At 47.5% G+C, this 15,098-nt stretch overlaps 1 protein-coding gene across 8 annotated transcripts in view; it reads left to right on the top strand.

Annotated features, from left to right (window-relative positions):
- FRMD4A (FERM domain containing 4A) overlaps positions 1–15,098 on the top strand; it is a 638,605-nt gene that overhangs the window by 481,592 nt on the left and 141,915 nt on the right. For all 8 annotated transcript variants that reach the window (XM_049705588.1, XM_033403426.2, XM_033403427.2 and 5 more), the window contains one exon: positions 11,172–11,266. In XM_049705588.1, coding sequence (XP_049561545.1) covers positions 11,172–11,266 — 95 coding nt within the window. The remainder of the gene's footprint in view (positions 1–11,171; positions 11,267–15,098) is intronic.

The raw sequence follows: 15,098 nt of genomic DNA on the forward strand, positions 1-15,098 counted from the left end.
GAATAATATATAGGAATGGTATAAAGCGTGGGGACAAGCAACTTGGAAACAAGCAGGGTTAGTCCCTGATGCTGGGTTAAAGGGCAGAGTCTGTTGAAAGGAATACAGACACAACACATCTTTTCCTGGGTGTACAAGTAACTTTCGCAAAGTATATGTCACAGCTTCCTTCGTGGGTGCCTGGAGGTATGTGACCCCATTGAAACCCAGGGGCTCTTTTGCATCTGGGTATATGGCATCTGGACCCATCCTTCTCCACGGGGTACCGCGATCTCTGCCTAGCAGCTCTGTGCTTCCAACCAGCCTTGAGAGGGCGTGTGGGTTTCATCCTCCCCGTGGTCAGCTTTCCAGCTAGGCTGGTGTAACAATCAAACAATGACCCTTCAGTCTAGAACCATCTACCAATTAAAAAAACCTGTGTGTCGGGCACTGTGCTCGGGGGCTGGGCTATAGATATTGATCAAACCTGATCCCTGCCCTCCGGGAACATATTGTCTGGCAGAATTCTATTGCGCTTCGAAAATACAGCTTCAGACCCCTCCTGTCTGTGCTGTTTGCGACTTGCTGGATCTGTACCCGGCATTTAAAACCAAAGCTTTAGAGTCAGTCCAGACTCAAGCCCCTCGTCTGCCCTGTGCGCTTGGGGGGTTGTGACCTTGAGCACAGTAACTGCTGTAAGCCCCCGTGTCCTCATCGGTACAACGTTGCAGGGCTGCTTTGCTTTGAAGATGAAATAAGATCGAGTAAGTGAAGCATGGAGCCCAGAACCTGGCAGGGGGAGGCCTGTAGGATGTGATGGTGCTGGGGCCAGGGGGGCAGCAGCAGCAGCAGGACGGGAAGCTGGGGAGGAGCCAGGAAACCTGGTCCTTAACATGGTGTGTGCAGTGAATGCTTTTTGCCTGCCAGGACCCACATGTGATTGATGCCCTTTGGTTTTCTTTCCTTCCTGTTTCAGATCGTTGCAGCCTTTTCTGAAACCACCTACTTAAGTGGACCAGCAAAGGACTGGTCAGGCGCTTGGGTCCCATCCCCACACGTGCTGGTCACTAAGGTGACCTCCCTTGTCCGTGGACATGCTTCTCGACCCCTTGAACGTTAGTTTCCTGCCCTGTCAGTTAAGTGGGTTGGGTAACCAGTCTCTGGCTCTTTATATAATCCAGCGTCCCTGGGTGACTTATACCCACCTGACTGTTGAGTTAAATCTGCGGGTTACTAGCTGTGTGCCTTTGGCAAGTTACTGCTTTCTCTGTGCTTCGGCTCCTTCTGTATCCAATGGGGGTAGTCCTGGCATCTGCCTGCTGGGTAAGGATTGACTCAGTTCTGCGCTGGGACAGAGGCTGCACCCAGTAAATGGAAACCGTTAGTACTGGCTGTGTCTGGAGCCAGCTTTGCTGAGATACTCTGCTGCTGGTCCCTCCTGAGCCGGAGGTAAAGCATTCGTCTTCTGTCCACTAAGGAGCTGGGGTTCGTACTGGATGGGGACCTCCCAGCTGGAGAGATGCTCCCTCTGGCAGGACCCGCTGAGCTGTACACGCCCCCCACCCCTGCCTATCCCAGGCGCCTGGGAGCCCAGAAGAGCAAATAACCCTATGTAAAGGAAGCAGTGCCCCCTTTGCCCCCAGCCACGGAACCCAGGGGCTGCTCAGACGGGGTAGGAAGGAAGCCAGCCTCCCCAGCTAATCAACCGGCGCGTCAAGGGGGTGACGGGGAGGGGGAGCTCGGCCAGACTCGCGTCTGTGTGCGCGATGACCTCACGCTTTCTCGCGATCACCGGCGCCCCCTCCCCAGGACGAACGAACAGCCAATGAGCGCTCGGCTGCTTAATGCTGAGCCCCCAGGGGGAGGGGGAGGGGAGGGGGAAGCGGGGTGGGGGGAGGGAGGGCGGGAGCCAGGCTCCCAGCTGCTCTGGGAAACACAATAACAGGCAGGGCTTCAAAGAGGCCGCAGGCTCAGGCATCGTTGATTCCGAGCTGCCCGTCTTCACCCCCCTCTCTCCTTCTCTCTCGGTTTTCAGAAAGGTTGGAGAGAAAGGGCACACTGACCACGCTTTCTTCCCCACTCTCAGCACTGGACTCCCTGCCACCTCCACTGACGCGGCCACTCCTCCGGGGCCGGGAATCACCGTTTCCTGGGATGGGGCTGGCGGTGCCGTCGGAGCGGGAGGGTGTGGCCCAGCTGCGGAGCTGTCCCCGGCAGCCTGGCGGTCACTGTGGGCACTGCAGCCAGAAGCGAATCGTCCAGATCCGCCTTGGGGAGGAGGGAGCGGTGAGAGGGTCAGTCTTTCGGCCGTGATTCCTCCCAGAGCACAGATGGGAGCCGTGTGATGTTTTAATTTTTTTAATGCAATTAATTCAGAAGTGGCCATTCCATTGATTTTGAATCTGTGAGCTGCCCCCAAGGGAGTGGCGGATGACAGAAAAGGGCTTGAGGGGAGAAGTCGCTGAGTTGAAGCCCACGCTGCCAGTGACTGACCCAGCGTCAGTTCTGATACAAAGGCTGCTCCACCTGGACTTGTGTGTGTGGCTTCCTTGCCCAGAAAGTCAATGGCATTATAAAGTACTAGTAAAGGGCTTTCTGCTGAGATCCCATTTTATGTCTCAAACAACCAGCAAATTTGGGGTTTCCTGCTATTAGGACCTGCTAGGCACTGCGGGGCTTCTGCCTGAGGGCGTGTATTCGTGTCCTGAGGCTGCCGTAACAAATGACCACAAACTTGGGGGCTTAAAATAACAGAAACATATTCTCTCACAGTTCTGGAAGGCAGAAGTTAAAATCAAGCTGTCAGCAGAGCCAAGCTTCCTCTGGAAGCTCGAGAGGAAAATCCATTCTTTGCCTCTTCTGGTTTCTGGTGGCTGCCAGCCTCCCCTGACATGCAGCTTCATTGCTCCAATCTCTGCTTCTGTCTTCACACGGTCCTCTAGTGTGTGTCCGTCTCTGTCAAAACTCCCTCAGTCTCTCTCTTAGAAGGACCCATGTGATTGCACTTGAGGTCCACCTGGATACTGCAGGAGACCCTTTTCCTCTCAAGGATCGTAATCACATTTTTGTAATGAGAGGTCATGTTCACAGGCTCCAGCATGTAGGATGTGGACAGAACTTTTTGGGGGCAACCGTTCAGCCCGTTGCAGGACACAGCAAGTCATGTCACAGAAAATTCACCATGTTCATAGCAGCATTATTCACAGAAGCCCAAACAGGAAAGCAACCCAGGTGTCCGTTGATGGATCAATAAATAAACAAAATGTGGTTTATCCGCACAGTGGAATATTATTCAGCCCTAAAAAGGAGGGAAATTCTGACGCCTGCTACGATGTGAGTGAACCGTGAGGATGTTATGCTAAATGAAATAAGCCAGTCACAAAAAGACAAACGCTGTATAATTGCACTTCGATGAGGTACCTGGAATAGTCAAATTCATAGGGAAAAAAAGCAGAATGGTGGTTGCCAGGGGCTGGGGGGAAGGGGAATGGCGAGCTGTTGTTTAATGGGTACAGAGTTTCTATTTTGCAAGAGGAAATATTCTAGAGATTGGTTGCACAACAATGTGAATATACTTAACAATATTGAACTGTATACTGAAAAGTGCTTAAGATGGTCAATTTTATGTTATGTGTGTTTTACCATACTTGTAAAAATGTTTTAATTAAAATAAATTTATCACAACACAAGAGCATGCATGCCAAGCGTGAACCAAGTCCCTGTGGTAAATGCTATAGGAGTTCAGAGGAGAAAGAGACTGTTTGGAGGTAGGATGATCAGGGACGGCTTCCTGGAAGAAGTGGACCTTGAGCAAGATAAAATTCAAATGGGGGGAGAGGATGTTGTGGGCAAAGTTTTGGAAATAGAAACGAGATTGGTGTTTTCTTCACTCTGATACAAATAGATTGGAGAGAAATGAGTACTTTTGGAGGGAATCGGGCAAAAGTGAGGTTGGATAGGAACTAGATTCAAAGAGTGGCCTTAGGGCTTCCCTGGTGGCGCAGTGGTTGAGAGTCCGTCTGCCGATGCGGGGGACGCAGGTTCGTGCCCCGGTCCGGGAGGATCCCGCATGCCGCGGAGCAGCTGCGCCTGTGAGCCATGGCCGCTGAGCCTGCGCGTCCGGAGCCTGTGCTCTGCAACGGGAGAGGCCACAACAGTGAGAGGCCCACATACCGCAAAATAAAAAAAAAAAGAGTGGCCTTAAATACCAGACTGACATATATAACTTGATACCATTTAGGAGATTATTATAATAATTCATAGGTGAGATAATGAGGGTCTGAAATAATAATGAACACATAGAACATTCGCTTTGTGCCAGACGCTTGCTCTAAGCACCTTATGCAGGTCAATATTAATTCATTAAATCCTCATAGCAGCCCTGTGATGTAGCATGGTCATCATCCCCATTTTGCAGCTGAGGAAACTGAGGTACAGAGAGGTCAAGTGACTTGCCAGAGATTATATAAGAAAGATGGCTGTGTTAACTGACAGATTTAAGAGATCCAGGGAGGATCCAGAATGGTTGCAAAGTTTTCTAGAATGAGTGACTAGACCCTTGAGAAGGTTGGGAAGGTTTTAGAGAAGGAAGAAACTACATTTAATAATAAGTTTAATGAATAAAGAATCAAATTTAAGGCAGGAGTTCGATTCATCCATCTAGTTCATCACTTTATAGAGGAGAACACTGGGGTGCTGAGGCTCTGAGAACTTATACAGTTTGTCCAAGAGCATCTCTCTGGGATGGATCTATATTAAGTGGAAAGTAGAATATGTGAGTGATAATAAAAGTATTCTGTGGGAAACTGGAGAGGAGCTTGGGTACCACCTGGTCAGCAGGTGGCTCTCCCCAGACTGCCTGGACAGCTCACGAGTTCACTAGAAAGATCATCGGCGAAGGGATGTGCCCAGAGCGCTGTACAACCGTACATTCGTGTGAAGTGTTCTTTTGATCGTTACAATCCAATCATGTCCCACCTCGGAAGGCAGCGTAGATGGGGCCCGTTCCAGAACCCTGTACATGCTGGTATGTGCATGGCTTCCCACTGGAACAGTTCAGGACCCTTGGGAACTTAGATCTGTGTGGTAGAGTCAGACGTTTATAGATTCTAGTTGTCAGATATAAGGAGGAATAAAAGCTTAGAAGGGCACATTGGAAAAAGAATCTGAGATAGAAAAAGAAAAGCTATTGAGTGAACAAAGTTCATTACAGGCTGAGAGAAAGTCAGTCTTAAATGTCTTGACCTCGGAGGGCCGGGGTGGCACCAATGACCCAGCACAGGCTGTTTCTAACCCAAGACGCACAGGGCTTGCCTTGCCCACATTGGCACTGAGGCCCCGGCCCGGTTTGTCCTGTAGAACTTGACTGGGCTACAGGCTGCCTTTCTGGCCTCACTCCCAGCCCGATCCTGCAAAGCTCCACAAATGTTTACAACAAAGTAATTGGCAAATTGTAATCAGCAGATTCTGTAAACATGCCTTCAAAGTACATAACAGCATAAAGCTTTCTACCCAGCAACCTTCACCAAATGAGTTTAAGAAATGTAGTTCATTAATCACCATCGCGTCAACGTGGGATATTGTCTTAGTTTGCAAGATCAGGAAATCACAGGCTGATGCCTTAAATGGTTTTAAACCTACCATACAGGGAATTAAAGTTTTGGTGCCTGAACCAATCAGGATAGATTAGGTTATGCTGTGATGACAAACAACCACCCATGTCAAGGTTACTTAGCAACGAGGTTTATTTCTCACTCATGCTACGCGTCCATCAGGTGGATGGGAGAGCTCGCTCTCATTAATGGAGCAGCCACTTGCTGGGGCACTGCCAGCCACCATGACCGCGGAAGAAAGAGTGTACCTTATAATGGGACTTAATATTCAGGAGTTCTAACCTCAACATCTTCTGGCATCTGTTACCTCCCCCTTCAATGCCTTTATTTCCCCATGTATATATTGTGGGTAATTAATGTGGGCTTTTCTTTATTGAGGGTGGTGCATAGGATCTATAATTACTGTTGTATGAAGTAATGGGACTAACCTTTTTTTTATTTTTTGACCAAAGATATGCATCCAAATGGATCCTGTCCTTGAAGTTAGGTTGAGATGATAAAGTTTATTTGAGGGATGCTATCACTCAGATCCTTTTAGCTGCGTTCAGTGTATGCGTCCCCAAGAACATTTGGTTTTTTACTGTAGAAATTCCAATGTAAAAAGGATTGTGGTGACAGACTAAATCATAGGGATGTGTCACCATGGAGAAGCCAAAAGTCAGTGTCAACAAGGCTCCTAAGGTGACATCCATTATTCTGGTCAATTTTTCAACATGTCAAGCCAGTCCCCTAGCTCTGCAGTGCAGAAACCCGATTGTTCATCCTCGGGGGAAGACTCACATTAACCAAGTTCAAAGTACCTGATGTATAAATCAGTATTGATGTATAAAATGTCAGTGTTCTGGTTTCAAGTGAGCAACATAACCCTCACCCAGATAGGGCCCTCAGGGCTCATGATCCTTGACCTCTCACCCAGGAAGTAGAGTCAGTAGAGGTGGGGTGGCAGAAGGGTAGTACATGTGACCTGTGAGGCCAGTCTGACTTCATCTGGAAGCCTGGCTTTGCTGTGCGACAGCCCGCCTGATGTCTCCAAATCTCAGCATCATCACTGGCAGAGGAATGACAGTCTCTTATTTTGGAAGATAATGCAGTCATATAGGAGGCTACTCAGTGGCTTATGTAGGACGTGGCAATAATAACCTCAGTAAGTTCTTTGGAAGGTATGAGATTGGAAGAAGGTAATATGAGTGTTTCAGATGACTGGCTAAGGTCATGCCTCCATGTCTGCCAGAGAGGAAGCCTTACCACTGGGACTCAAATATTTAAGGCCTATTGGCTAAGACTGCATTTGTTTCCCCAGCTCATTTCCTTTTCCCAGACTCCCCTCCATCCGCCACCCCACACCCACCGGCCATTCACCCGGCCCCTTCTATGGAACAATTACTATATTTAGTCATGTGATAGATGTACTATTATTCTGACCCTAACAGTAATTCTTTTCTCTTCCTGGGTCAATTTATGTGTCGCTGGTCAATTCCATTGGGATGTTGTCTTTCAAGTTTAACTCTCAAAGAGAAGGAAATCTTATTCTGTCGTTTCCAAGTTTAGGCTGGAAACCTCACCATCACCCCTAAGAACCCACAAATAACGACTTTATAATCATGCCTCATTTTATAAAACCAGCTTGATCCAATGTGCTCCTGACCTCCACCACCTCTGTCACCATTCATCGACTTTATAATCATGCCTCATTTTATAAAACCAGCTTGATCCAATGTGCTCCTGACCTCCACCACCTCTGTCACCATTCATCGGACTTGACTTCACGTGACCTGTGAGAAGTCAAGCCCGTTCTGAGCACAAGAAGACTTAGCACTAGTGAGGATGCTCCCATACATGTGATACAAGCTTCGAAGGCAACCCCAAAGATTATCAAAATGTTTAAAGAAACAGCAGATTATAGAAACGCTGTGACTGCTGTGAAGGGAACGCAGACATTTGGATGGATGAGTTACAGTACATCACAGTGTAAAAATCAGCCACGTTACCTTACATTTGGTCACAACCTCTACATCAAATGCTTCGTATCTGGGCAGCCGGGTACCTTATGGGGACGGCGGTGATGTCAGCAACACGACCACGGCAAACAGTCTGAGGCTTCAAGAGCCCCCTCACCTTGGACTGATACTTTGTCATTTATCGGTGATGCTCTGAGATGTGCCACATTTATTCCCCTGCCTTCCCCTGTGTTATTTATGAAGGAGGGTCTTACATACAGTCTTGAATTCCCTAACGGTTACTTTTTCACTTCTTCACATTTTAGTGTGAACGGGAGTATAGAATATTAGATGACATTGATTTATCAAGATGGATTTTCCTGTTGATTTAATCATGTCTTCTGGGGGGGGAAGCTCTGCCCTCGCTTCAAACCCACTCCCATCATTTCTGGCAGTTTTCATTGGTAAATTGATGGTGATTGAGGCCCGGAGGCTGCCATCCTGGGAGCTCAGGATGAGGCAGCAAAGAGGGAACCATCTGCTTTGGCTTTTTAAAATGAACACTAGCTCTTACTCTATGCCCTGATGAAAGTTGAAGGTCCTATGGACAAGTACTATGTGCTGTGCATTTTTGTATCTCCTGTAGGATTGGCTAGTGCCCTACACACATTAGACAGTAAATGTTTGTTGAATTAAAAGGAAGTACACCCGTCTTAGTCTGCCTGGGCTGCCGTTACAAAATACCACAGACTGGGGGGCTTAAACAAAAGACGCTGATTTGGGGGACTTCCCTGGCTGTCCAATGTTTAGGACTCCGTGCCTCCACTGCAGGGGGCATGGGTTCAGTCTCTGGTCAGGGAACTAAGATCCCACGTGCCGTGCAGTGCAACCAAAAAAAAAGAGAAGACACTGATTTTCTCACAGTTCTGGAGGCTGAAAGTTCGAGGTCTGGGTGCCAGCCTGGTCGGGCTCTGTGAGGGCTCTCTTCCTGACTTGTAGTTGGCAGCCTTCTCACTGTGTCCTCACCTGGTGGAGAGAAAACGCAAGCAAGCTCGCTGGGATCTCTTCTTATAAGGACACTAATCCCATCCTGAGGGCCTGCCCACATGACCTCGTCTAACCCTAATTACCTCTCAAAGGCCCCACCCTCCAAATACCATCACATTGGAGCTTAGGGCTTCAACACGTGAATTTGGGAGGAGGGGACACAGTATAGTCCATAGTGGCACCAAAAAAAAGTGAATTAAGAAACTAAACTGTGATGTAACTCTCTCTCTCTTTTTTTTTTTTTGCCACCTTCACCTGTTTCACCCACCCCTACCCCCTCCTCTGGCAACCACCAATTTGTTCTCTGTGTCTATGAGGTATTTTTTAATTTTATTTTTTAGATTCCACATATAAGTAAGACCACACAGTGTTTGTCTTTCTCTGTCTGACTTATATCACTTAGCAAAGTACCCGCAAGGTCTATCCATGTTGTTGTGAATGATAAGATTTCCTTCTTTTTTATGGCGGAATAGTATTCCATTGGGTATGTATACCACATCTTCTTTATCCGTTCATCCATTGATGGACACGTAGATTGTTTCCACGTCTAGACTTTTGTAAACAGTGCTGCAGTGAGTATGGGGGTGCACTTCTTTTCAAGTTAGTGTTTTTTTTGTTTGTTTTCGTTTTTTATTTTTGGCTGCGTTGGGTCTTTGTTGCTCTGCGTGGGCTTTTCTCTAGTTGCGGCGAGCGGGGGCTACTCTTTGTTGCCATGCGCGGGCTTCTCATTGCGGTGGCTTCTCTTGTTGCGGAGCACAGGCTCTAGGCGCACGGGCTTCAGTAGTTGTGGCTCGTGGGTTCTACAGCGCAGGCTCAGTAGTTGTGGCTCGTGGGCTCTAGAGCGCAGGCTCAGTAGTTGTGGCTCGTGGGCTCTAGAGCGCAGGCTCAGTAGTTGTGGCACACAGGCTTAGTTGCTTTGCAGCATGTGGGATCTTCCCAGACCAGGGCTTGAACCCGTGTCCCCTGCATTGGCAGGCGGATTCTTGACCACCGCACCACCAGGGAAGCCCCCGAGTTAGTGTTTTTATTTCTTTCGTATAAATACCCAGAAATGGAATTGCTGGATCATATGGTAGTTCTAAAACAGTCATATAACTCTTGATTTATTGTCTTATCCACCTTCTTAATAGAGAAAAGCAACAGAGTAACGAGCAGAACAGGAAATATACTCAGGAAGGGTATCCTAATGTGCATCAATGCACATACATGTACACGCACACACATTTTCTCTTCTCGAATCTGTTTCTGCTCTGAGCTTGGAGTATGCGTGGAACAGAACAGTCACCGTTAAGGCAGTGCATCGCAAATACCTGAACCGGGAGGCAATTTAGAAATAACTGTTCCCTTTTGGCCCCGTGTCTCCATCATCAGCCTTTCCCTCCTCCCTGACCTCTGAGCCTGGTGGTGTGTGGTCATCTCAACAGTGATAGACCAGAGTGATTGATGTATCGACAATACAAGCAGCCACAGTGATTTCACATCTAAGGCTCTGGCACACTCCTTTGGATTGGCAGAAATTTTTAGGAAAGAGTTCATGATAAAAACATTCTTGGGTAAAACTCTTCTCCTTTGGAAAGGCAAAATTTCAGTTTATTCTTAAATACTATTCCCAAGGCCCTTTGGCCTTAATGTTAACATTTCTTGCAGGGAGGTACTTCTGTTGTTTGGATTTTAAATTATGGGAGCATAGGGCTTCCCTGGTGGTGCAGTGGTTGGGAGTCCGCCTGCCGATGCAGGGGACGCGGGTTCGTACCCCGGTCCGGGAGGATCCCACATGCCGCGGAGTGGCTGGGCCCGTGAGCCATGGCCACTGGGCCTGCGCGTCCGGAGCCTGTGCTCCGCAACGGGAGACGCCACAGCAGTGAGAGGCCCACGTACCATAAAAAAATAAAAATAAAAATAAAATAAATTATGGGAGCATAGAGAGTGGTCGAGGGCAGTCTCTGGAGCCAGGACTCAAATCACAGCCCCAACACTTACACAGAGATGATCAATTTTGGGGCACCTGTTTCCTCCCCATACAATGGAGTTAATAATAGAACCATCTCACAGGGTTGTGATGAGAGTTAAAGAAGCTGGTGTTTGTAAAGTGCTTGGAACAGGGCCTGGCACGTAGCAAATACTATATAAGTGCATGTGAAATATATATATAATCATATTCTACAACATATTAATTATAGTGTTAATATAGTATTATATAACATGTGTTATACAATATATATTTGATATACATCATAACATATATTTACTACATATGTACGTGTACATATATATTTTTAATAAGACATCTTCCTGTCAGTTCACTGAAGAATGTTCTCCTGTGTGGGGAAGGAAGCCACGGGGTTTGCCAGCTGTCTTGGTGAGCAAGTACCATTTGTTGATAGAACAAACTACCAGGAAACAAGGCCGAAGGTCTCAGTCCATTGGTGACCCTGTCCTCATTGTCTACTCCTTTGGGTTTTATAAAAATCATTTGTATGGATGTTCTTGAGCTTTGGGACATTCCTTCCAAAAAATTATGTAAACCTGAGATTGCATGTTTTAGGAAAAGTAATCTCTCATCACTTACCCTTTTTCCATTTTGTTCTCCCTCCAGCCCAAGCTTTTGGCCAAGGAGCTGCTTGACCTCGTGGCATCTCACTTCAACCTGAAGGAGAAGGAATACTTTGGAATCGCCTTCACAGATGAGACGTAAGTGCCCCATGTGCTTGGAGAACCTGAAGGGAAAATACAGAACCTGAAGTCGTAGCGTCTCAGCTGTCCACGGTGAAGGCAGCTGCGGGCCACTTGGGTCTTGTGGTTCAGGGTCAGTCCAAGTTCATCATCTGAATTTCAAAGGCCTTGTGATCATGCCTGGAACGGCCAAAGGTTATAATTAGAGTGATGCTCATATTATGAAATTATGAGGTAAACCAGTTCTTATAATCAAGCCAATACGCGTTCAGAACCGAAATGTTTATTTTTTAAAAAGTGGATTTGTCTGGGTTTGTTTTCTATTAGAGTTAAATGAAAACTTCTGGAAATGAAACATTTCTCTCCAGTGTTGGAATAACAATAACAGGAAGTCAATGCAATGATAAGTTCAAAATGAAAAGTATCTGTGCAGTTTCACTGTCAACGCTGAAATAGAATATAAAATTCGAAAATTCAGATTGTTCATCTGTTGAGAAGTACATTTGCGTTCAGTGATCTTTCCGTTTGGCTCTATACAGCGGTGTTTTGCAACACAAGGAAGGAATATCTTTACTAAAATTTCAATTTCCTTCTTAATAAACTGTTTGCAAAAGACTGCAGTGAACACCTGCACAGATTCCTGGATAAAAATAAGCTGTTCTGGGCTTCCCTGGTGGCGCAGTGGTTGAGAGTCCGCCTGCCGATGCAGGGGACACGGGTTCGTGCCCCGGTCCGGGAAGATCCCACATGCTGTGGAGCGGCTGGGCCCGTGAGCCATGGCCGCTGAGCCTGCACGTGCGGAGCCTGTGCTCCTCAACGGGAGAGGCCACAACAGTGAGAGACCCACGTACCGCAAAAAAAAAAAAAAAAGCTGTTCTAAGCAAATGTCTCACAATTTTCTTTCCTCTGTGTGTACACATACACACGCATGCACACACACTCCTCCAAATCCTTCGAGTTACAGAGGTGACTTCCTACAATACTAATAGATCAGGCTTCGGTTAGCGGCTGGACAGGACAGCTCAGGGAGGCTATGCCCCATCAGTCAGATGGAACCATCAAGGCAGGATGGGCTCAGAGCAAGGACAGGGGCATCCACGTTGGTCAGTAGGAGAGATGATCAGGTGTATCTGCGTGAAGACCCTCCGGGAGCTGCACGTGGACAGGGTGGCCGTAGCATTTATGATCTAGATCGGGACCCTGTGAGTAAAAGGGGGTGTAAATCAGTACTGTCGTGAGCAAACTGGACAGGTGGTCACCCTCTAAATTAGCAACCTTTCAGGTGATGGTGTGATCGGGGAGCAGCGTTGGGAGCAGTCACACCTGCCTCAAGAAAGCCAGGAGGGCGACTTCCTTGGCGGTCCAGCGGTTAAGACTCCGCGCTTCCACTGCAGGGGGCGCTGGTTCGATCCCTGGTCAGGGAACTAAGATCCCGCATGCCATGTGGTACAGCCAGAAACGAATTAAATTAAAAAAAAAAAAAGAAAACTGGAAGGAACAGGTTACTCCCCGACCCTGGAGCCTCAGGGAACGGAGCCAGAAGGAAGGCAGGAGTGGTTGCTTCTGGTCTAGAAGGTTCTCTGTGCCTGTGGGTGGGATCAAGTAACCGGGTCTGTGAACTGGAGGGCTGGGATGGGAAGAAGCCGGCAGAGTAATTTTAAGACATGCTTTAAGACAAACATGCGTCGAGAGCAACTACTTCCGCAAAGGCAGATGTTTTCTACCCTTTCTCCTGAGAATCACTGTAAACTCCCCCGATTGCCACTCAGATGTGTTTTCACTAATTAGAAAGAAACCACAGTTTCAATTCATCACACGGTTCACATTTCCCAAGCACGTTTCCTCTTCTGAAAGAGCCAGTGAACTCGAGAGGAGTCCCAACTAGACTTCGCTTTTGAATAAACAAGCGTCAGAGAATGAGCTTGTTGTCCTGGGCCAAGGAGCAAGGAGTACGCTTGCTGAAGGCTTTAGACCACAGCCCTGATGGTACCAGCCAGAAGGAAGTGAACGTCAGGGAGAAAGTGGCTCTTCTCCCGGGAGAGACGCAAGCAGGAAAACCACACAGCCCCGTCCGCCTGTCCCATGGAATGGAGCCTGACCGCTCCGGGTCTTTCTTGGCGCTTCTGGTTCCCTGGGCCGGCAGGGAAGGCTTGTGTGTGTCCGGGGTGGAGGGCGGAGAGAGAGAGTCCAGGCTGGAGGGAAGGGTCCCTTCCCCCTGGCCTGGTGGAACTGGCAGCTGGAGGACCCTCTGGGGGGCAGTGATGAAGAGATTATGAACCATCTTCTGGCACCGTCCAGGGGAAGAGTGGCCACCACCAACCTCTTCACCCCGAGCCTGGGCGGGAGCGTTCCTCTGGGGGGTGTAGGAGCGGCAGGCGGCCAGCCGAGATCAGTGGACAGGGCTTTGCAGCTGGCAGACGGTTCCTGGAAAAGAGGTGGCAGATGGGCCTGACTCACCGGGAAATGGTGAGTGTCAGGGACCCCGAGGAAATCAGGAACCGGGCCTCCAAGGGACTAGGATAAGGAGACAGAACAAAGAGGAGAGGGCGGTGGCGGTGACTCAGGACGTGGTCAGTCATGGGCTGACAACACCTGGGGCCAGAGGCGTTGGCTATTGGCCTCTTTGGTCATCTGACCTTTTCTCCTTTTCCTGCTGGGAAAGGAATGAATGAAAACTGTCACCACAGAACGGTGCCTGTGCAGGGGGCAGGCTTGGTCTAGGGTGGTGATCACAGGGCATTAACCACTAGGCTTGCCCTGTGGCCCCGCCCCCCAGCCCTCACACTGGGCACCACTAGTCACTAACACAAGATCATTTAATAACTGTGTTTTCAAATTGTGCATGTGTATTGTGTGTGTGTGCACGCGCGCGTGTGATTTCTGCGGGTGCTACACTGCGTATTTTATAATAAAATGCGTGGAACTTTCATCCTTTATTGCGACCCATGGTGTAGTCCATGCATTTGCCTTTTTTCCCAGTGCAAATCAAAACAAGACTAACTTAGAAAGTGCTATAAACTATAAAATACTGCACCAGTGTTAGGTATTCCCAGCAGTGTTATCATTCCTAATAGTAGAATATATGGCACGTAGGCCATATGTGTCATAGGTCAGTGAGTCTTTCAATATGAACTGCTGTTGATGACAATTTTGTAGGATCTGGACAGGCCTGGAGAAAAGAAATATAGAGGAGAATGTAGACAAAATTGGAAGATTCTCTAAGTACGGGTGTCCTCACCCCTAAGTTGTGTTCATTAATAGTGTGTCCAAGGCCACAATGCAAGACTCAGTGCGCAGAGATGTTTCCTATTGTTAGTTAATCAACAATTGTGTGGGATTAATACTAGCTCCGCCTTCTCTTTCTTAATTCAATTTTTAAAACTTTTTATTTTGAAATAATTAGATTTACAGAACAAAGAGAGTTCTCCTATACCCCTCACCCAGCTTCCCCAATGTTAATATTCTACACACCATGTGATATCAAAATGAAGAAATTAACATTGATACTATATTAATACCTGAACTACAGACTTGATTCAAATTTCATCAGTTTCCCATGAATGTCTTTTTCTATTCCTGGATTCAAGTGCGTTTAGCCCCTTTTATTTTTAATAATTCTGCACAAATAAAAAGAGATATACAGGCAGACCTCATTTTATTACGCTTTCCTTTATTGTACTTCACAGATACCGTGTATTTTACAAATTGAAGGTCTGTGGCAACCCTGCATCGAGCAAGTCTGTCGGTGTCATTTTTCTAACATCATTTGCTCATTTCGTGTCTCTGTGTCACGTTTTGGTAATTCTCACAATACTTCGAACTTTTTCATTATTACTGTGTTTGTTATGGT

This window comes from Orcinus orca, chromosome 2 (assembly GCF_937001465.1).
Source record: "Orcinus orca chromosome 2, mOrcOrc1.1, whole genome shotgun sequence".
Taxonomy (NCBI): Eukaryota; Metazoa; Chordata; class Mammalia; order Artiodactyla; family Delphinidae; genus Orcinus; species Orcinus orca.